The sequence below is a fragment of the Taudactylus pleione genome, unplaced genomic scaffold (genome assembly GCF_031769625.1).
Source record: "Taudactylus pleione unplaced genomic scaffold, aTauple2 ptg001228l, whole genome shotgun sequence".
Classification (NCBI taxonomy): Eukaryota; Metazoa; Chordata; class Amphibia; order Anura; family Myobatrachidae; genus Taudactylus; species Taudactylus pleione.
Window position 1 is genome coordinate 445,856 of NW_028285628.1, and position 22,408 is coordinate 468,263.

Below are 22,408 nucleotides of genomic sequence, written 5' to 3' on the forward strand. Positions count from 1 at the left end.
CACGCTTGGCACTACTTTGTTGATGCACGTGCGGCTACTGCGCACACAATTCACAAACACACACAAAATTTTTTTTTTATTTTGTTTGGAGTGCCCTTTGGGGGTTACAGCACCCTTTAGCGGTCAATCCAGCCGGCCCTTTATTTATGGGACACAGGCGCACGCTTGGCACTACTTTGTTGATGCACATGCGGCTACTGCGCACACAATTCACAAACACAGAAAATATTTTTTTATTTTGTTTGGAGTGTACTTTGGGGGTTACAGCACCCTTTAACGGTCAAGCCAGCCGGCCCTTTACTTATGACACAGGCGCACGCTTGGCACTGCTTTGTTGATGCACGTGCGGCTACTGCGCACACAATTCACAAACACAAAAAAATATTTTTTTTTAATGTTGTTTGGAGTGCCCTTTGGGGGTTACAGCACCCTTTAGTGGTCAATCCAGCTGGCCCTTTATTTATGGGACACAGGCGCACGCTTGGCACTACTTTGTTGATGCACGTGCGGCTACTGCGCGCACAATTCACAAACACACAAAAAAAAAAAATTTTATTTTGTTTGGAGTGCCTTTTGGGGGTTACAGCACCCTTTAGCGGTCAATCCAGCCGGCCCTTTATTTATGGGACACAGGCGCACGCTTGGCACTACTTTGTTGATGCACGTGCGGCTACTGCGCACACAATTCACAAACACAGAAAATATTTTTTTATTTTGTTTGGAGTGTACTTTGGGGGTTACAGCACCCTTTAACGGTCAAGCCAGCCGGCCCTTTACTTATGACACAGGCGCACGCTTGGCACTACTTTGTTGATGCACGTGCTGCTACTGCGCACACAATTCACAAACACAAAAAAATATAGTTTTTTATTTTGTTTGGAGTGCCCTTTGGGGGTTACAGCACCCTTTAGTGGTCAATCCAGCTGGCCCTTTATTTATGGGACACAGGCGCACGCTTGGCACTACTTTGTTGATGCACCTGCGGCTACTGCGCACACAATTCACAAACACAGAAAATATTTTTTTATTTTGTTTGGAGTGTACTTTGGGGGTTACAGCACCCTTTAACGGACAAGCCAGCTGGCCTTTTACTTATGGGACACAGGCGCACGCTTGGCGCTGCTCCTTTCTTGATGTACGTGCAGCCACAGTGCACACATGTCACAAACAGAGAAAACATTTTTTTATTTTGTTTGGAGTGCCCTTTGGGGGTTACAGCACCCTTTAGCGGTCAATCCAGCCGGCCCTTTATTTATGGGACACAGGCGCACGCTTGGCACTACTTTGTTGATGCACGTGCGGCTACTGCGCGCACAATTCACAAACACAAAAACAAATATATTTTTATTTTGTTTGGAATGCCCTTTGGGGGTTACAGCACCCTTTAACGGACAAGCCAGCCGGCCTTTTACTTATGGGACACATAAGGGGGGCTCGGGGGGGTTCGGATTTCCGAAATCCGAACCCGCTCACCCCTAGTATGTATATATTAGGGGTGTGCACCGGCCATTTTTCGTGTTTTGGTTTTGGATCTGGATCTTTCTTCGTGTTTTGGATCTGGATTGGTTTTGCCAAAACCACCCTTCCGTGTTTTGGGTTCTGGGTTTTGTGTTTTGGATCTGTATTTTTTTTAAAAAAAGCATAAAAACAGCTAAAATCACAGAATTTGTGGGTTTTTCTTCTCCTATGCTATTATTAACCTCAATAACCTTAATTTCCACTAATTTCCAGTCTATTCTGAACACCTCACTCCTCACAATATTGTTTTTAGTCCAAAAGGTTGCACCGAGGTAGCTTGATGACTATGCTAAGTGACACGAGTGGGCGGCACAAACACGTGGCCCATCTAGGAGTGACACTGCAGTGGCAGACAGGATGGCAGTTTGCAAAACTAGGCCCCAAACAGTACATAATTCAAAGAAAAAAAAGAGGTGCAAGATGGAATTGTCCTTGGGCCCTCCCACCCACCCTTATGTTACAAACCAATCTTTTCGGCGCCAGGGTCTGCCACACGTCTGTGGCTGAAATGATTGGTTCGTTTGGGCCCCCACAAAACAAGCTGGCAATTAATCTGTCCGTGTACAAACTGGCTCTACGGAGGGAAGATGTCGTCCTCCTCCTCATCCACCGATTCCTCACCCTCTTCAGTGTTGTATACATCCTCATCCTCACAGAGTGTTAATTCATCCATGCTGGAATCCACCACCATAGGTCCCTCTGTACGTTCTGGAGGCTGGTCTCCCTGGAAGAGTTGATAATTAATTTTTATGAACATCATCTTCTCCACATTTTGTGGAAGCAACCGCCTACGCCTTTCGCTGACAAGGTTCCCGGCTGCACTAAACACTCTTTCGGAGTACACACTGGAGGGGGGCAACTCAGGTAAAATAGAGCCAGTCTGTACAGGGGCCTCCAAATTGCCTCTTTTTCCTGCCAGTACAGGTACAGACTGTCTGACATGCCTACTTGGATGCTGTCACCGATGTAACTTTTTAACAGACAGACGCATGCTTGTCGCTGCTGCTTTGAGGATGCAGGTGCGGCTACAGCCCACACAATTCACAAAGACAGAAAAAAAAGAATTTTTTTATTTTTTGTGGAGCGCACTTTGAGGGTTACACCACCCTTTAACAGACAGATGCACGCTTGTCGCTGCTGCTTTGAGGATGCAGGTGCGGCTGCAGCCCACACAATTCACTAAGACAGAAAAAAAAGAATAATTTTTTTATTGTTTGTGGAGAGCACTTTGAGGGTTACACCACCCTTTAACAGACAGACGCACGCTTGTCGCTGCTGCTTTGAGGATGCAGGTGGAATCTAGATGGGATTTGGAACCGGGGACACACTACCTCCATCAATTGTCTAAATCCCACTGCACTAATGGCGGATACCGGACGCACGTCTAACACCAACATAGCAGTCAAGGCCTCAGTTACACGTTTTGCTTCAGGATGACTGCTGTCGTACTTCGTCCTCCTCGCTAAAGACTGTTGAAGGGTCAATTGTTTAGTAAAAGTAGTGGTGTTCCTACTTCCTCTCTGGGATGATGAACAACTCCCAGCAGCAGCAACAGCACTAGGAGGAAGTGGTTCTTGATCTTTCCCTATTTTATTTTTATCGGAGAAAGTTTGGTCCTCCATTTATGTTATATTGACATATACGTGCGGCTAAGGCGCACACAAACACAGAAAATAATTTTTTATTTTTGTTGGAGACTAGTGCACTTTGTGGGTTACACCACCCTTTAAGAAATGAGCCAGCCGGCCCTTTACTTATGGGACACAGGTGCACGCTTGGCGCTGCTCCTTTGTTGATGCACGTGCAGCCACAGTGCACACAATTCACAAACACAGAAAATATTTTTTTATTTTGTTTGGAGTGCCCTTTGGGGGTTACAGCACCCTTTAGCGGTCAATCCAGCCGGCCCTTTATTTATGGGACACAGGCGCACGCTTGGCACTACTTTGTTGATGCACGTGCGGCTGCTGCGCACACAATTCACAAACACAGAAAATATTTTTTTATTTTGTTTGGAGTGAACTTTGGGGGTTACAGCACCCTTTAACGGACAAGCCAGCTGGCCCTTTACTTATGAAACAGGCGCACGCTTGGCACTACTTTGTTGATGCACGTGCGGCTACTGCGTACACAATTCACAAACACAGAAAAAATATTTATTTTTTTTGCACTTGGGGGGAGCCCCCCTGATGGACAGAGCACCCCCTGGACAACACTACAGCACCCCTTTAGGACTGGGACACTGCACAGGACTTTGGAGTGGACACAGCCCCTATGGACAACTGACTGCACAACACAGTCCAGCCAGCCCCTATGGACTTTGGAGGAGTGGACACAGCCCCTATGGACAACAGCAGCACAGCGCAGCACAGCACAGCACAACACTACACTACACAGCCCAGCCAGCCCTAACTTCCACCCTCCCTCTTCACTGTCCACAGCCGAGTGAGAAAATGGCGCCGAGGCGGCTACCTTATTTAGAATCCAAAACCCGCGAGACCCGGAAGGCGGGATGATGACGTTTTGCCTCGATTTCAGATCCGAACAGGCGGGAAAAGTCGAGCCTGACTCGGATCGGCCTCGGATCAGGGGGGCTCGGGGGGTTTTGGATTTCAGAAATCCGAACCCGCTCACCCCTAGTATATATATATATATATATATATATATATATATGACTCATAGAAGAAATTACGTTTTTGGAGGGAAAATCAGAAGAAACTAGGGAGGGGCAATCTAGTAACAATGGATTCCTTTATTTTGAAAACCACTAGACTTTCGCTTGTCAACTACCGTTCACTGAGCATGTCCAAAACTAAAACTTTTTTATCAGAATATGAATAAAATCAACTATGCAGTTGTTTTCCCATTATCTAATTCGAAAACTAAAATGCGTAAATGATCACAATTCAGGGGGTTTATCACATTCCCATTTTTGGTGAAGATACATGATACATATGACGAAAATAAATGCGAAAAGATGATGATAATACACGATGTCTGGCGGCAGGAAACGGGATCTTTTAAAAAATTTTGATACATCAGCCCCATTATCACAAACATTTTCACATATGATACACACAAACGCACATACGTAAGACACATAGGAATTCAATTCAGTGCGCTGTTGCTGGGATGGAGCTACTGGAGCTGTTCTATACAGCTCTCTGTTAGGTCCGACAGTTAGAAGTCAAGTCGGAGAATGCCAGTTCTCACGAGTTAACCTGAGTGTTTAGCCGGAAAACAGCCTTGCGGCCAGCACTTTAGTCGGATTTCTCTAAACAGCACCCTGAATTGAATAGCTCTGGTAGTTCACTCCCGGCAAAATCAACAGCGCACTGAATTGAATTGCCCCCATAGACAGACAAGCACACACAGGACACACAGACAGACAACATAGAACAGAGACGGAGAATAACATCCTTTATGCAGAAATCTGGCTCTTAGCCGTGTCCTGAGACAGATACTGAGAATAGTTATAAATAATGGAGAACGAAATAGAAGATCTCCAGGTTTGTCCATTCTGCCAAGGCAAAGTTTTTAAAATGTTGCCTGTATCTTGTTTCCATTACATATTGTGTATATACAAACAACAGCCTTTTCCCTGGAGACAAAAATAAACAGAGGTCTATGTATATAGCAGCCCCACTATGGCTTCTGCATTGGAGACAAAAGAGATTGTGACAGTTAACCATGAAGCGGTGATTTATAGTAGACTGAGAGAAGTACCAGTATATATAGTATACCAATTTATATAATATTATAGACAGTATTCGACATTCATGCTCAGAGCCGTAACTAGACTTTTTGGTACCCTCTGCCAGAAAGAGCATTGGCGCCCCACTCATTTTTCAAAGGGACATAATGCACCCAAAAAAATGCCATGGCCTCATGGGGAAGGACCAGGGAAGAGATAGGAGAGGCCAGGAGATGCTGGGGATGAAATAAGAGGAAGCTACAAGACTTCCGGTGGGCGGGGCATCAAGCATGGCCGCTTTTTAGTTCAGCTCCTCTCTGAAGGCTTAGGATCCAGTGCCATCCTGCAAAGCCTCTCGATTTAAGGGCTTCTCCTGATAATACCATTAATTTGGAGACCCTGGAGATACCTTCATTGCCAAGGAGCGCCTTTTGATTGCACTGGAGTCCGGCCACCAACTTAGATGGCCTGCATGAGCGCTGGCAGCCTGTTTGGCGCGAAACACATCTGAGAGCTGGCGGCTCTCCCAGCGGAGTTTCCTGCATCTGCCCTCCGGCCTTGTCTAGGAGGAAACACTTACCTGCTACCTGTCGGCGACCCCAGACATCCTGCACCGGACACGCACGGGTGTGCTGTGTAAACCTGGCGCCGGCGGGACCACGCGGTGCGGCTGTACGTAAAGCTCCCTTCTAACCGTCTGGTCCCTGGAGATAACGACTTTACGCTGCGCTGTTGTCAGCCTGGAGGCTCCGACTGCTGGATCTGGCTGCAGGGAGATTTTACCTTCCGGCGGCGGGAGATGTACTCACCTGATAGCTTGCTGTGAAGCTGAAGACGTGGTTCCCTGCTCTCCCCGGTGATCGCGCTGTTTGTCGGACGCTGGACGGGCTCCTGTGTACCTGAGGGGCGTTTGTGTGAGTACCGTTGGGGAGCGCTGCTACTATCTCGGAACATATCGCATAAACGACTGTGCTGGGGGAGACTCACATCAGGCATTATGCCTTTCATTGTCTCTAACTGTGGGATCTAATTAAGAAGGGCTGAGAGTACTGCCGCTGAGACTTCCTTCAGACAGTCACATAATTGAGAAGCGGCCAAAGTTTACTGCCCTGATACTTACTTGGGGCTCGTCACGGATGTGACTTTCGACTCTGACCCCTGGCTATTCAGCTTTACAAGAAGATACCGAGCCCTACCAGCCGAAAAATTTGGCTATTATAAAACAGTCTGGAACGCCAGTGTCTGCTGTTTGATCTATTGATCTTACTGGTTGGTGACCAATCGTAATAACTATCCGACTCCCCCTGCTTCTCTCCCAACGCCGGTTGCCAGCCAAGGTATCAATTTTATCCCCATACCGCTGTATCTGCGAGCTGAGGAGGATTCGCTGGTTCTGACCCTGGACTGCTGATGACCGGACTTTCTATTTTTGCTATCCTGGGAGAGGGTGGAGGCCGGGGTGCTTGGCTTGCTACACTTGGCTAATAATCCGGCTGATCCTGATCCTGGACTTTGTTGTACCGTACTGAAAATCTGATAAGTAACACAGCTAAATATATATACTTGCTGTTTTTCTTTATGTGAGCTTTTAGTATATTGTACTTTGAACAGTGAAGATATAATTGCGGTTATTATCTGTATTATATCTGATCTAATATTAGTGCGTGGCTGCCATCTACTGGTCATAGTGACAAACAACAGTATCTAATTCTAGCCTCTAAGCTGATGGACATTTCACAAACTATCTATACAGCATTGTTACCACATACTAGCAGTAACGGAAGCAAATTTTGTTAGTGTTACTTTATAAGAACACAGTGTATCATGGAACCATATTAGGGCTTCATTATATAGAGGAATGTAGTTCAATCACTATTGTTCAGAATATAAGACATGGGTGTTCGACAGAGTGATGCATATTTTTGAATCTTCATAACATGTCTACAATTTAGGGATGGTTGATGCACATCTACTCCTGAACCGTGCTTTACCTCCTGTTAATTTAGTGTCTTGTTGAGGAATTTGGAAATTATCTGACCTTATTATCTGCGAAGGATCTACTTTGAGTAGAATTTTCAAGGAATCTCTCGTTAGGTTATGGACAGATACGTCCGTAAATCTACTCCCGCTACATCTTCACAAGGGTCGACAAGTAAAATGGGCAAAGTAACTAAGACTCCAGCTAAAGTTGTTCCTCCTTCTCCATCACGTAGTGACACTGCTGATGTGGAACCTGAGGAAGCTGCAAATTTCAGTCATCACTCTCAGGGTCCTTCATCGGTTGCTGAAACTGCTCAGGAAATTTCTAAAATACTAATGCCTTTAATAGATAAGAAACTGGATTCCCTCCAGTCATCTTTTGACGCTGCACTTGCCAAAATAGATTCAAACACCTCCAGACTCGCTACCTTAGAGCAGCGAGTTAGTGATGTAGAGGATCGCTCCCATGATGTGCAACAAATTGTAGGTACGCAAGCAGAAAGCGTTCAATCGCTTTTAGTCAAAATTGATGATATGGAAAATCGGCTTCGAAGAAGTAATTTGAGGTTTATTGGGGTACCTGAGAAAATAACTGGTCAGGCTCTGGTTCAACTGGTAGCCCACAAAATTCCTGCAGCCCTAAATTTGTCAGAGGATTCCATTTTGCCCCACGTAGAGAGGGTTCATAGAATAGGTCCAGAAAGACCAGCGCCTAATTCACGATCCAGACTGGTGATTGCAAAGTATCTAGACTTTCGAATGAAGGACAGGATACTTGCTGAATATAGGAAGACACCCACACTAATGGTAGATGGTTTTAAGGTGCTCATATTCCAGGATTTTTCAGCAGCGTTAACACAGAAAAGACGGGAATTTTCAGATGTGTGCAAATTACTGTATGAGCGTAACACTAGATTTGCTTTATTATACCCTGCCAGACTAAGAGTGGAGGATGGGGGTCAAACATTATATTTTTCAGACCCTATGATTGCTAAACGTCATTTTGGTGTGGGTATAGACAGGGAGCGCTCACCGCAGCAATCACCAAACAGATGATTGGATAACTGATATAACACTAATTTAGGGTTTGGCTCTAATTTCTAAATAACCACGATCATCCCTGAGAGTAGATTATGCACTTATATTCGCTATTATTTTGTTAAATGTGACACCAATGTTGAATACCATAACGTCTAATTGACATGAAGGAGCATTCCTCGTTTTGGTGAAGATTTTCTACTGTACTGATATACGTTTTGTTTGCTACTTTATAAGTGATATTGAGTAGTTCAGGTGTGAATCACAGGTTGCAAGTGATGAACACCACATTGAAATGTTGGAGAGAAAATAAAGGAAAAGGGTGTAAGAGACATTGCGCAGAAGTGTATAGTGCATCTATTTTTTTATGGTTTGTTTTTCATTTTTATTATTTTTATTTACATTTTTTATTTTGTTGGCTCTCTCGTTTTCTCTCTCTCCCCCTGGGGGACTCCGGGGCCAGAAGGCTTGCATTCTTCAAAAAGGGTGGTCTCCGCTTGCTGGGACGGAGTGCCACGTTTTAACTTAATTTTGTTCTTAGACTGTTTTGTCCCACGGCAAGGTATTGGATAAGACATGTCTAACAATATGAGTACCGGTAACACTGGGTCACAGGTTGATAAGTTAAAATTTTTATCCTGGAGCATTGGGGGTTTGAACTCTACTATTAAACGCAAAAGAGTAGTAACTCATTTAAAAAAATTTAAGTCTGACGTAATGTTCTTGCAGGAAATGCACTGGGCAGAGGGAGATATTTCCACATTGAGGGCCCCATGGATAGGGGAATGTGTTAAGGCTAGCTGCAGTAGAAAGATCAGGGGGGTGGCCATAATATTTCAAAGGAATCTGCAATATTCTATTATAAATACCATTGCGGATCCCAATGGAAGATTTTTGATTATTGACGTAGAGATTCAGGGAACCTGTTATACTCTGGTAAATTTGTATGCACCGAATGTTTCACCTCAAGAATTCATAGGAAGGGTGATGGACATTTTGGCGCAACGTACTAACTATGCATTGATAGTGGCGGGTGATTTCAATTCAGTAGAGGATCCCTCATTAGACAGACAACCGACTCCCCAATCATCTAATATGGCAATATGGAGACAATTCCAATCTTTTAAAGCAAATCATCAACTTACAGATGTTTGGAGACTATTGAACCCTACAGATAAATCATACACCTTTTACTCTGCAGTCCATAGATCTTGGTCGCGAATCGATTTGTTTCTGGTCTCAGATAGCTTGGTATCTTGCATACAGGATTCCAGATTGCATTCAATTCTAATATCTGATCATGCGCCCATTACAATTTCTTTGAGTTTAACGCAGTCATCTAGGGGCTTGAAACATTGGAGGTTTCCGTCTTATTTATACAAGTCCACTAAATTTAAAGATCACCTACTAGTACAGTGGATGAATTATCAAGACGACAATATAGAGGCATGGGATACACCAGCAATCTTTTGGGGTGCATCGAAGGCTGTAATGCGGGGACAGATCATAACTTTTGTCTCTTCCCAACAGAAGGCAGAAGTTGCTGTGTATAAATCAATGTCAGAGGCCCTAACTTTAGCGCTACAAAATTATATAGCAGACCCTACTGATGTCTTTAGGGAAACGTATGTTCAGGCAAAACAACTCTTAGAATCGCACCTTTTATCCCAAGCTAAAAAGGATGTACTGTTCACTAAGCATAAATTTTACAGGTGGGGGAACAAAGCTGGACAGTTGCTTGCTAACATGTCTAAGCCCTGGCGTAGAAGAACTTATATCACAGCCATTAAAGATCCGCATACCAATGCTTTACTCACAACGAATAATGAAATTATAAATAAGTTTGAAGAGTACTATAAGGACTTGTATAGAGATCTTCCTTTTGATCAGTCTCGGTATGAAGCTTTAATCCCTGATGACCTGTTGCCTATATTAACTATAGAACAACAGGAGGCACTTTCTGGGAAAATAACACCAGATGAAGTGCTGTCGGCTATTTCACAGTTACAACTCGGGAAATCACCGGGCCCAGATGGTTATTCAAACGAATATTATAAATTATTGCGCCACCAGGTAGCCCCGATTTTAGTGGATCTGTTTAATGACATGATAGACAACAATTCTCCATTCCCATATTTTACAAATACAACTACAATATTGATCCCTAAACCTCAAAAGGATGTGCAAAAATTAGAATCGTACCGACCTATCAGTTTGTTAAATACAGACGCGAAGTTGTTAGCTAAAATTATGGCAAGTCGCTTACAAACTATTTTGCCAGAATTACTAACTCCTCATCAATTGGGTTTTGTAAAAGGGCGTCATTCAGTTCGAGGAGTTAGAGCGGCTATTGCTGCAGTGGCAGTGTCAGCAGGGGCATCTTCAATTTCTACTAACACTCTATTAAGTTTAGATACGACAAAGGCTTTTGACACAGTGTTATGGCCCCATCTATTTAATGTATTACAAATGCGTGGGTTTAACTCTTCATTTATCGGATTGATCAAATATCTTTATTTATCCCCAATGACGTCCCTAATGATAAATGGTTGTACTAGTGCACCTATAGAGATGTTCAGAGGTACTAGACAAGGGTGTCCTCTTTCACCCCTCTTATTTGATCTAGCTATAGATCCGCTGATTAGAATACTGGAGAAGGACGATCATTTTAAGGGAATAAAGATTGGTTCTAAAACAATAAAATTAACAGCATTTGCAGATGATATAATGCTTTACATTGCAAATCCTCATGACTGCCTAACGCATATACTAGGGCTTTTGAAAAGTTTTGAAGAAATATCAGGGTTCGCGGTGAACATAGGTAAATCAGAGGCACTTTATTTGGGTTCGCGCAATTCATTACCACGTCTGCCTAGTGATGTTCCACTTAAATGGGCGAAAGACAGGATTACATACTTAGGTATTGTGCTTCCTAGCAATTTGGCAAATTTATATCCTTTTAATTATAGACCCATTATAAAAAAAAATTCGGACGAATTGGATGGCTGGAGGAATATCACTCTGTCATATATGGGTCGCGCGAGCTTAATCAAAATGATTTCATTTCCAAGGTTAATGTACACGCTCCAAATCCTACCTTTGCTCATTACAGTTAAGGATCTGAGTCTTTTAAATAAAATATTTAGGTCCTTTATATGGCATGGTAAGCGGTCTAAGATTAGTTTGTTAAAATTGCAACAAACCAAATTGAATGGTGGAATAAGCTTTCCAGATATCAGATTATATAATAAAGCAGCTATGATCCGTTATTTGTCGGATTGGATAAATGGATCAGAGAATTATGCTAATACCTCACTTGAGCGAGAATTTTTAGACCAGGGCGATTTGATTACGTTTCTTCACTCCCGTGACCAGGAGTTACCAATCGCAATTAAAAATAATCCTTTATTGTGGAATACAAAATGAGTATGGCACTTGATAAGACAAGAGGCGGGCCTTAACTCACACAAATCATTATTTCTTCCTTTAGTGAAAAATCCACATTTTCAGTCGGGGCAGGCGACATATCCATTCACAATATGGCGTGTGGGTGGCATTCAGAGAATAGGCTGCTTGGTAGATAAAGAAGCATGTCTGGTTTTATCTTTTAGCGAAGCGGCAGAACAGTACAATGCTTTGTCGGGGTTCCCCATGGCCTTCCTGCAGGCACAGCATTATATCAACTCAGTAATCCAGATGTTTGTGGCGGAAGATTGGAATAATCCAGTAGATGACATTCTTTCCAGGCCTCCAATACTCAAGAAAGCTATTTCTAATTATTATCAGTATTTTAAAATATCTTTGGATCACGCGTCCAATGCTAGGGGACTTTCGCAGTGGGTTCAAAAATTTCCTCTGTATACACCGGAAGAGTTATTGACTGCCCTTAATTATTCCTGTAAAACTTTAACATCAACAATATATGTGGAGATGTTTCTAAACATTTTTCACAGAGCTTATTTGTCTCCGCATAGAAGTTTTTTAATGGGACGTTCGGCTTCTCATTCCTGTTATAGGTGCGGAGAAGATAATGCGGACTTATATCATTGTTTTTGGTCGTGCCCAATAGTCCGAGGATTTTGGTTACGGATCAAACGATATGCGGAATCAGCTTTACTCAATTATGTCCCTTTCATTCCAGAGTGGGCTATTTTTGGCATTATGCCTACAGATATGAGAGCTAGCAAAGGAAGCAGAAAACTGTTATTGGCAATTAGCGCGGCTGCTTGTAAAACATTATTGCAGGAGTGGATTTCGACCACCTCCCCATCTTTTGTGTTATTTAAGACAAAGTTATATAACATATTTCGAATGGATTGGGTAGAGGTAGTCTTAGAGAAAGAAAAGAAAGTGGAGAAATTTTTTGATATGTGGGAATCATATATATCTACATTATCCCTCGACGTGCGACGCCAAATATATTATAGTGTGAAGGATACATCTTGGTTTTTACTCCAGACTGTTGGAAATAATACACCAATAGACATCAACTCTGCCACGACCTAATGTGTTTTCATCAGATACAGATGATTATGGATCCTTTGGGGGTGGGGGGGGAGGATTGGGAGAGAGCTCTTTTTTTTTTTTTTTTTTTTTTTTTTTTGGGGGGGGGGTTCTTTTCTTCTTTGGTAGACACACTGTTATTATATTATGTTCACAACAATTATGATCTATATGTCTACTGTACTCTATGTATATTTATACTTTGTGTGATTGTTATTTTGATGTATCTGATTGTGCTTATGTGCGGTGTCTCAATAAAAGAAATTGTTTCAAAAAAAAAGAGGAAGCTACAAGCAAGAATGATAATAAACAGAAATTTGACAGGCCCAAGCAGCGCCCCCTGACCTGTGGTGCCCTGTGCGATGGCACCGGCCGCACTACCCTAGCTACGGCCCTGTTCATGCTTATCCAACAGCTGCTGTGTCTGTTGTCCACCAGGTTGCAGAGATACAGAGAAACGATAGATAATGGCGGCACTCAGATCTCATGCAAATAAATTAAGAGATTCACTCTCTGCCACCACTTTCTATCATTGTCTCTCTCTCTCTATATATATATATATCTGTAAATCCTAAAATGTAGCTGTTAATATTACGTTTGCTAATATTTTCTTTTTTCCCTAGTAGATTTGGGACACAGGTGGACAAGAACGATTCCGATCCTTGGTGTCCTCTTTCTATAAAGGCTCAGATGGCTGCCTGCTGGTATTTGATGTCACAGATATGGAATCCTTTGCATGCCTTGAGACCTGGAGGAATGACTTCATTGATAAAATCCAGTCACCCGTTAGTAGTTTCCCTATGATCACTCTTGGAAACAAGATTGACCTAAAAGAACGTCAGGTATGGGAAATCTAACATATATTATTTCTATGTGCGTCATATTAAATACAAACGTGAGTTTTAAATAGTTGCAGAAATTTACTAAACATCGGGTCAAAGCGCAGCAGCTCCAATGCTCTGACCAATCAGAGTGCTCCCATTCATTCCTATGGCAATATTCAGTAATGACCTGTCATTTGTGATAGCTACCAATGTAAGTAGTACTTCGACGGTTAGCAGGGTTTAAAAATGTCTGGGTGTGTGGTTATTTAATAAAGTATTACCGCATCTGGTGTGCGAGTCTTGTCTTTCTAGTAATATTTTATTTACAGGTGCCAGCAGGCATATTTCTTTGTATGTACCCCACTTCCCTATGGATTCCAACCCTGTGCTAACTGGCCCAGAGCTGCTTGGCACAATAGGAGGGGGACCCCACACCAAGTACCTCCCCTGGTAGAGTGCCACCTGTTCTGGCTGATAAATCTAGTGCTGGTTAGTAGAATATCAGGGAAGATGGTTGTAGATGCTCTTTGTCCCTTGAATGTTAGAATTTTAAAAATATAGAAGCTTGCACTGCAACACACCTGTGAAAAACAGGTCATTTTGGAGGGGAAGGGGGGCAGGATTGTGGCACATGTAGTCAGGGGTGTATCTAGGGGTCCGAGCGCCCCTGGGAAAGTGGGCGACTGGTGCCCCCCCGCTTGGCAGCTAGTAAACAGACCGTGGTGGCTGCATGTTCGACGATCGCCTTCCTCTCCCTTGTCATCCGGCGCTGATGCTTCTGAATGAAAGATCAGCAGCAGCACAGACTTGATAGAACTGGCCGCGGGTGACACTGCCGGGCGGCGCTGACGCCCCCCCGGCCGGCGCCCCTGGCGAGTGCCATCCTGGCCAATAAGAAGATACGCCCCTGCATGTAGTGATTCAATGATGATTTCTATTTTAAAGTGTGCTCTCTGCAGGATTGGGGTGGCTTTACCTTTAGTAAATTGGCAGGATGCAATCCTGCTGGATAAAGAACACAAATTTGCTGCGATAAATTTCCCACCTTGGTCCTAGGCGTTAGTTGGCGGTTTGGCTTCACAATTCATATATATATTCCCAGATTTGTAAAAGCCTTTTTTAGTTTACAGTATCTAGTTTATTTGCTGACATGTACTAAATGTGAAGAGGTTTGTGGTTATTATACCAAGACTATAAATGGAGATGGTGTAAGCTTTACAGCAATAATAACCACAAAACAGTACAATCTTATGAGTGTCTCTTGGACTGTGGAACCTGTCCTTCCACATAGTTGTACATTGTACAGAGAGGAATTTTGCTATCTATAAGGTTTGTTTTCATCAATTAAATGAAATATGGAGACAGACCAGAGTCACTGCTGGGTCTTTTCTTCACTATCTTTCTACACAACTTTATCACCTATAATGAAAACAGTGAGTTTAGTAATATTTTGTTCACCACTGATATAATTATAATGTTATTACCCAGGGCTATAAAAGCTAAACATGTGACATTTCATTACTTAGGTATCAGAGGAATCAGCAATTTCCTGGTGTAAAGAAAGAAAAATGCTGTATTATGAAGTTAGTGCTAAAGATAACATTAATGTTGACCTGGCTTTTGAGACTCTTGCCAAGAAAGCTTTAATACATGTGAGTACCCAGCCTTTCTTTGCCTCTCCTTTTCTGTCATTATGATCTTAGCTATTAATGGTATGTTTTGTAAAAATCACATAAACATTTAATCTAGGCTATCTACTAATATACTGAAGAATAGCTTCTGCACACTTACCCAACAGATGCTATTTTAAAAATCCATGACTTTCGCTATTGATGCTATTGTCCAAACAGACAACCAGTCCAGGACAATACAGGAGAGATAAATTGCTTCAGTGAAGATGAAAGTGGATTGGGTTGAGGGCATAATGTAAGGTGTAATGTAAGGTGAGGCTGAAGGCAAGGAGTATGTGGCCGGAGAACTGAAAGGCCGTGGTGGGTAAGTTAGAGATTTAGCAGGAGAACATGTGTATTATACTGGGTGGGAGATGAATTATATTATCGAGAGACCAAAGGAGGACATAAGCGATTTAAGGGCCTGATTGAGGTTTGGTTCGCAAGACTGCATTCGCACGCAGCCAGCCAATGTTTGCAATGTGCGCATGCGTATAAGACGCAGTGCGTGTGCGCGAACCAGCCACAGTGATCGGCAAGCGATCGCATTGAGCACGCAGAGTCTTCACACAATGATTGACAGGAAGTGACAGTTTCAGTGTGGTGACGGGGGGTGGTCAGAGAAACGCAGGCATGTCTGGGCATTTAAACACCGTTACAGGGACATGCATAATTAAGCCCCTGCAATAGCATACGCTGGCAGAGGTCAAGATGGTGACAGGAAGTTTAGCAGTTTCTGCGGTAGGGTCAGGTCAACCACAACTGTGCGGATGGTTCCGATGTTACTCGATGTTACCGATATTTTCGCTGACTTGCGGATGCATGTCATGGGAAGTGGGCATCTTGGTATAGTGCTGCGGTTGCCGTGCGATTGCATTCATTAGCATATTTTTGCAGTGAGCGGGGTGCGTGCGAACGCAGCCTTGTAAACCAACCTGAATCACGCTCTAAGTTTTGTGGTAGCAGAGACACTGGGGGTTTCAATGGGAATTTTTAAATCACCTAATATAAGAGTAGATATGTCTAATTATAGGAAGTATGTGAGTCAGCCAGTGATGTTGTTAAGGAGTTAGGATAATGGACCTTAGGGGCAATAAATGACAGCAATATGAAGGTGGAGATGAGTGATGTGAACACTAAAGTAGGAGAGTAGGAGAGGGGAGGTTCCGGGGGTAAGACTCGAATAGAATGCCTGCTCCGCCAACAGGCCTGTCTCCAGGTCTGTCTTTGTGGCTGAGGGACAGTCCCCATAGGAGAGCACTCCAGGTTTCTTTAGTAGCACAGAGTTTTGGTGACGCCAAAATGAATGTATCATGTATGGATGTGCAGAGTGCACAGGAAAAGGGCATGAAGAGTAGTGGATAAATGTGGATGAGATTGGAGGGATGGAAAACACAAGGGTGGGAAGTCTTGGGATTTAAAGGGGAGCGTTATCAGGTTGTGGGGATTATATAGTGCTTAGGTTTAAGTGAAATATCACCCGAAGTGCCCAAACATTCACAGCAATGATCAGCTTGTTGTTCAGCAGTGTCCATAATATAGGAGATCAGGCAGTCTGTCTTAAGCACTCCCTTTATTTCAAGTATTTTCATCCCACTGCCAGCGGCTGAAGCGTCTTCTCTGACTGTCAGTCTTCCTTCCTGCAGCACAGCATGCTGATGTGACCCTCATACTCTTTGTTAAGTGAATCACCAGATTGTATTAAGGATTCCCTACTGTTAGTAAATTCCCTGACAGAGAGTAAAAACAAAGAATAAAAATTACACATTATGAACAGAATATTAACAGTCAGCAGGAATCATGCCTCATATTGACATCATGATCACACACACAGAATAACACTGCAATGATTATTTTTAGCTTTGTAACCATTTACTTACAATCACTTGATGATTGTTAGTAAATTTGTGATTAAGAAATGAAAATCGGAGCCTGTTCATTGACTGCTTACACAGCCTCACATGAGGCACAATGCCATCTAGTGGTTGAGTGCTGAGTACTTTCCACTATCCACTGAACATTTTATTTTACTTAAATAAAACTGTTCAGATACCTGCTGTATTAGCATATACAGTATAACAGAAATGTATATGCCTTACAGGACAATTCACGAGTGGATGTATTAGAATGTGCGTAAGCCTCTCACAGCTCTTACAATATTTCAGTCCACGCTCTAGTCAGACAAATGACTGAAGCTCTTAGGTAACAAAAACAAGGATAAATAGACCTACAGCATGTACACTCAGCATGGGAATTACAGATATAGCCTTTTATTTTGGTTTGCATACTTAGGGGTCAATGCTATTAGGTGTGAATTCCGAGGTGCGATTTGTTATTTTCACTTCGAATTCGCATAGCGAATTAATTTTGCATTCCAATTAGCAACTCGCACTGAATCAGTCAGACTGAATTCGCATCTTTCCATTCGCACCTCCCTGAGGGTGAGAGATGGAAAGGAAAATATTTATTTTAAGGTTAAAATGTCGGGACACTGGCCGTCATTCAGAGGCGGTCGTTAGATGCAAGCAGTCGCACTGAATCAGGACGGCCGCTTGCATCCTGAACGGCCGCCTCCTTGTCGATCGTTAAGCTTAACGACCGACCAGGTTGATGGTCACGATGGTGATCACCATCGCGACCATTGGGGCTTACGACCAGACCCTAAGGTTGGGTCTGGGCACTCGTAAGCCCCAGGGAGCTTTCTGCTCTGATGGATGTCAGTGTGGCCGCCCACAAAACGGTAGGCGTTCGTAAAAGAACGCCTCTGTATTGGAAACCACCCCCCCGGCACGCCTACCAAATGGGGGCAGCTGTCGATCAACATCGACAGCCGCCCCTTTGGTAGCGAGCTCCGGAGCGACAGAGTTTCTCTGTCGCTCCGGGGCTTGCGCACATGCAGTGCGGCCGCTGCGCGTGCACAGGCCTAACCATCGAGTCAGTTACGAGCGCATTGGCGCTCGCGACCGACTCTGAATAAGGTCCTCTGTGCTGAACCCCTTGGACACCCCCCTCCTAATGACTAATTAGGCATTTGGAAGTTTCCAGTTAGCTTAATTAGTCCAATAATTACATGTCATTTTTTGGGGTAAAAATAAAATATCCTCAAATTACCCCAAAATCAACTTTTTCATTAGTTTAGGCACCCCAAATTTAATTACAATAATTTTTAAGTTGAAAAATAATTGTTTTTATAAAAAAATTAAAAATTTTTCAAGGTGCGCTCAAAGTACCCCAAAATCACCCTTCTTACTACTTTTTTTTTGCATTTTTCGTTTAATTCGTTTCAGATTAAACAAAACAAAGTTTGTTTTTATCATTTTCTTGCATTTAAAAAAAAAAAACACAAATCAGCCATTTGACACCATTTAAAAACCTACAGTACCTTCCTAATGCCCACAAACAACCTTCTATATGGTCGTGCTAACGAAATTATCCATTTTGGGGGGTCAATTTTCATGCATTTCTCGCAAATCTCATTTGGCAGTCAATTTGCACCCCTCCGCTGCAAGTAGTGCGAATGGACATTTTTAATTAGACTGGAGTTCTCGGGAGGGTGCATCTGGCGAGCGGGTCTGTATCAGGTCCAGAGTTCCAACCTGGATCACACCCGGAATTTCCCCGACGCCGACCCAGGATATTCCTGAGTTGGCGCCGTTCACACCGGAGATTGACCCAGCTTTTCTGCCGTTGAAGTGGACGCTTGGAGATGATGTTATCTCCAAGCGCCACTGAAGCTGGACCAATCGGCTGGCATGTGGCGTGCTCCAGGTCATCATGACCCGGAGCGCGCCGTTCACACGGCAGGGTTTCATGGGTTATTTCCGTGTTAAACCCTGCAATTTACCTGGGTTGGATTGCCGGATCACTCGACCCGGCAATCCAACCCTTTTCCCTTTTACACCAAGGAGCTACCCGGGTTTTAGTTCTGGTGTAAAAGGGGTATTTGATATAGTACGTAACTGATCATCTTGGTAAAACCATGCTGCACTGCAGGTGGGGCAGATTTCTAATGTGTAGAGAGATTTAGATTTGGGAGGGGGTGTCCAAACTGATATCTAAATTGCAGTGTAAAAATAAAGCTGTGCAGTATTTGTGGGCTACTGTACATGCAAAAAGCAGCCAGTATTTACCCTACATGTAGAATAAATGTATGTATTTGCACCCCTTGTATTGCAAAATGATTTGTCCTGGTTCACAGGTACTTATACCCCTTTTACAGCAGAGCTAAAACCCGGGTTATTGCAGGGTTAACCTGGGTATCTCCTTGGTGTAAAAGGGGAGAGGGTGGAATTCTTGGGTGGAGTGACCCAGCAATCCAACCCAGGTAACTTGCAGGGTTTAACACGGGAATGACCCGTGAAACCCTGCAGTGTAAATGGCGCAATCCGGGTCATGATGACCTGGAGCTAACGCATGCCAGCCAATTCGCCGGCTTAAGTGGCGCTTGGAGATTATGTCATCTCCAAGCATCCACTTCCACGCCGGAAGAGCCGGGTCACTGCAGACCCGGCTCCAGTGTGAACGGTGCCGACTCTGGAATAGCCTGGGTCATCGCCGGCTAAATTCCGGGTCTGATCCAGTTTGATACCCTGTTCCAATCTCTGGGTCAGACCCGGAATTTAGGTATAAAAGCGGTATAACCCTATTCCCACAGCTGAATCAGCCCTGAGTTTGCTGTGTGAATTTGAAGAGAAAACAGGAACTCGTGTCTCGCAATTTACACCTAATTGGATTGACCCCAATAGCAAACGCAGGATTTTGAAAGGCGGGTTTCCAAATAATTGGTTACAGAACTAATGACAAAAGAGTCTAATCAGATTAAGCCTGCAACATACACTTTATTGTTGTCTTCAAGTGTTTAAATGTAAATAATAGAAATAACAAGGCATCTGGACATAACCTTTCTTATGCACAATGTGTAATAGCATGTGCGAACAAAAACTAAACTACCAGTGCAATTTACACCACACCGTAGTCCCTTATTCATGTTATGACGCATAGTAGTGCCCCTTTATCACAATGCCCACATTAGTGCCCCTTAGACACAATGCCCACAGTAGTAGTGCCCCATATACAATGCCCACAGCAGTAGTGCCCCTTATACAAAGCCCACAGCAGTGGTGCCCCCTATGCAGTGCCTCCAGTAGTGGTGCCCCTTATACAGTACCCTCTTTGCAATGCCCGTATTAGTAGTGCCCCCAGTAGTAATGCACTCATTAGTAGTGCCTCCATTAGTAATGCACCCTGTAGTAATACCCCCTGTATTAGTGCCCCCAATAGTAGTGCCCCAATAGTAATGTCCCCAATAGTTGTGTCCCCAGTAGTAATGCCCCCAGTAGTAGTGCCTCCAGTAGTAATGCACCCATTAGTAGTGCCCCCATTAGTAATGAACCCAGTAGTAGTGCCCCCAGTAGTAGTGCCCCCTGTAGTAATGCCCCCAGTAGTAATGCTTCCTGTAGTAGTGCCCCCAGTAGTTGTGCCCCAAGTAGTAATGCCCCCTATAGTAGTGCCCCAGTAGTAATGCACCCATTAGTAGTGCCCCATTAGTAATGCACCCTGTAGTAATGCCCCCTGTAGTAGTTCCCTCAATACCAATGCCCCCAGTAGTTGTGTCCCCAGTAGTAATGTCCCCATTAATAGTGCCCCCAGTGGAAATGCCCCCATTAGTAACGCACCCAATAGTAGTGCCCCCATTAGTAATGAACCAAGTAGTAGTGCCCCCAGTAGTAATGCCCCCTATAGTAGTGCCCCCAGTAGTAATGCCCCCTATAGTAATACCCCCATTAGAAGTGCCCCAAGTGGTAATGCCCCCATTAATAGTGCCCCCAGTGGAAATGCCCCCATTAGTAATGCACCCAATAGTAGTGCCCCCATTAGTAATGAACCCAGTAGTAGTGCCCCCAGGCGGGGTTTCTAGGTACTCGTAACCCCCCACTGTGTGCTCGACAGGACCCCTAAGTGTTGCAGAAACATAAGTAACTGTCAAAATACTATGTAGGTGCTACAGTAATAGCTGGGTACGCACTAAAAGATTTTGCATAATGATGCTAATGACTAGACCGATAAAAACGATCCCGAAAATAGCCAATATACACCGTACAGGGCCGGATTAAGGCTATGGGGGACCCGGGGCACATCAGACAGGGGGCCCTATTACAGAGGTAGGCAGATAAATTATCTCTCTCTCACTCTCTCCATATATAAAATTTGTATTTTGTTACCATATAATGTGTGTGTGTGGGTGTACAGTGCCTTGCAAAAGTATTCACCCCCCCCCCCCCCTTGGCTTTTTACTTTTTTTTTTGTTACATTACAACCTCTAATTTATTTATTTTTTTAATCTGAATTTTATGTGATGGATCTGCACAAAATAGTCTAATTTGGTGAAGTGAAATGAGAAAAATATATATAAAAAAGAATCTTTATAAATAAAATTGTGAAAATTGGCATGTGCATATGTAATCACCCTCAAAAGTTCTGGTGCGACCAATTACCTTCAGAAGTCACATAATTAGTGAAATGAAGTCCACCTGTGTGAATTCTAAGTGTCACATGAACTGTCAGTATAAACACACCTTTTCTAAAAAGCCCCAGAGGTTGCAACACCCCTAAGCAAGAGGCATCACACCATGAAGACCAAGGAGCTCTCCAAACAAGTCAGGGACAAAGTTGTTGAGAAGTACAATTCTGCGTTGGGTTATAAAAAAATATCCAAATTTTTGATGATCCCCAGGAGCACCATCAAATCCATCATCATCAAATGGAAAGAACATGGTACCACAACAAAAACCTGCCAAGAGAGGGCCGCCCACCAAAACTCACAGGAGGGCATTAATCAGAGAGGCAGCACAGAGACCAAAGGTAACCCTGAAGGAGCTGCAGAGCTCCACAGCAGGGACTGGTGTATCTGTGCATGCAGGGCCGGATTAAGGTCTGTGGAGGCCCCTGGGCAACAAACTTGTGGGGGCCCCTATATACCACCGTTTCTCGGCACCCTAGGATTTTTTTTCTTTCTATTCACCTTAATGCCCCTCTTGCAATGCCCACTGTAGACGTGCTCCTTATGCAATGTCCCCAGTAATGGCCCCCCCTATGCAGTGCTCCTTATGCAGTGCCCCCTGTAGTAGTCCTCCCTATGCAGTGCCCCCTGTAGTAGTCCTCCCTATGCAGTGCCCCCTGTA

The 22,408-nt window shown here is 43.7% G+C and overlaps 1 protein-coding gene across 2 annotated transcripts in view; it reads left to right on the top strand.

The window, feature by feature from the left end:
- The window catches only part of RAB7B (RAB7B, member RAS oncogene family), a 66,074-nt gene that overhangs the window by 27,605 nt on the left and 16,061 nt on the right, over positions 1-22,408 (top strand). For both annotated transcript variants that reach the window (XM_088462403.1, XM_088462404.1), the window contains exons 4-5: positions 13,360-13,575; positions 15,084-15,209. In XM_088462403.1, coding sequence (XP_088318529.1) covers positions 13,360-13,575; positions 15,084-15,209 — 342 coding nt within the window. The remainder of the gene's footprint in view (positions 1-13,359; positions 13,576-15,083; positions 15,210-22,408) is intronic.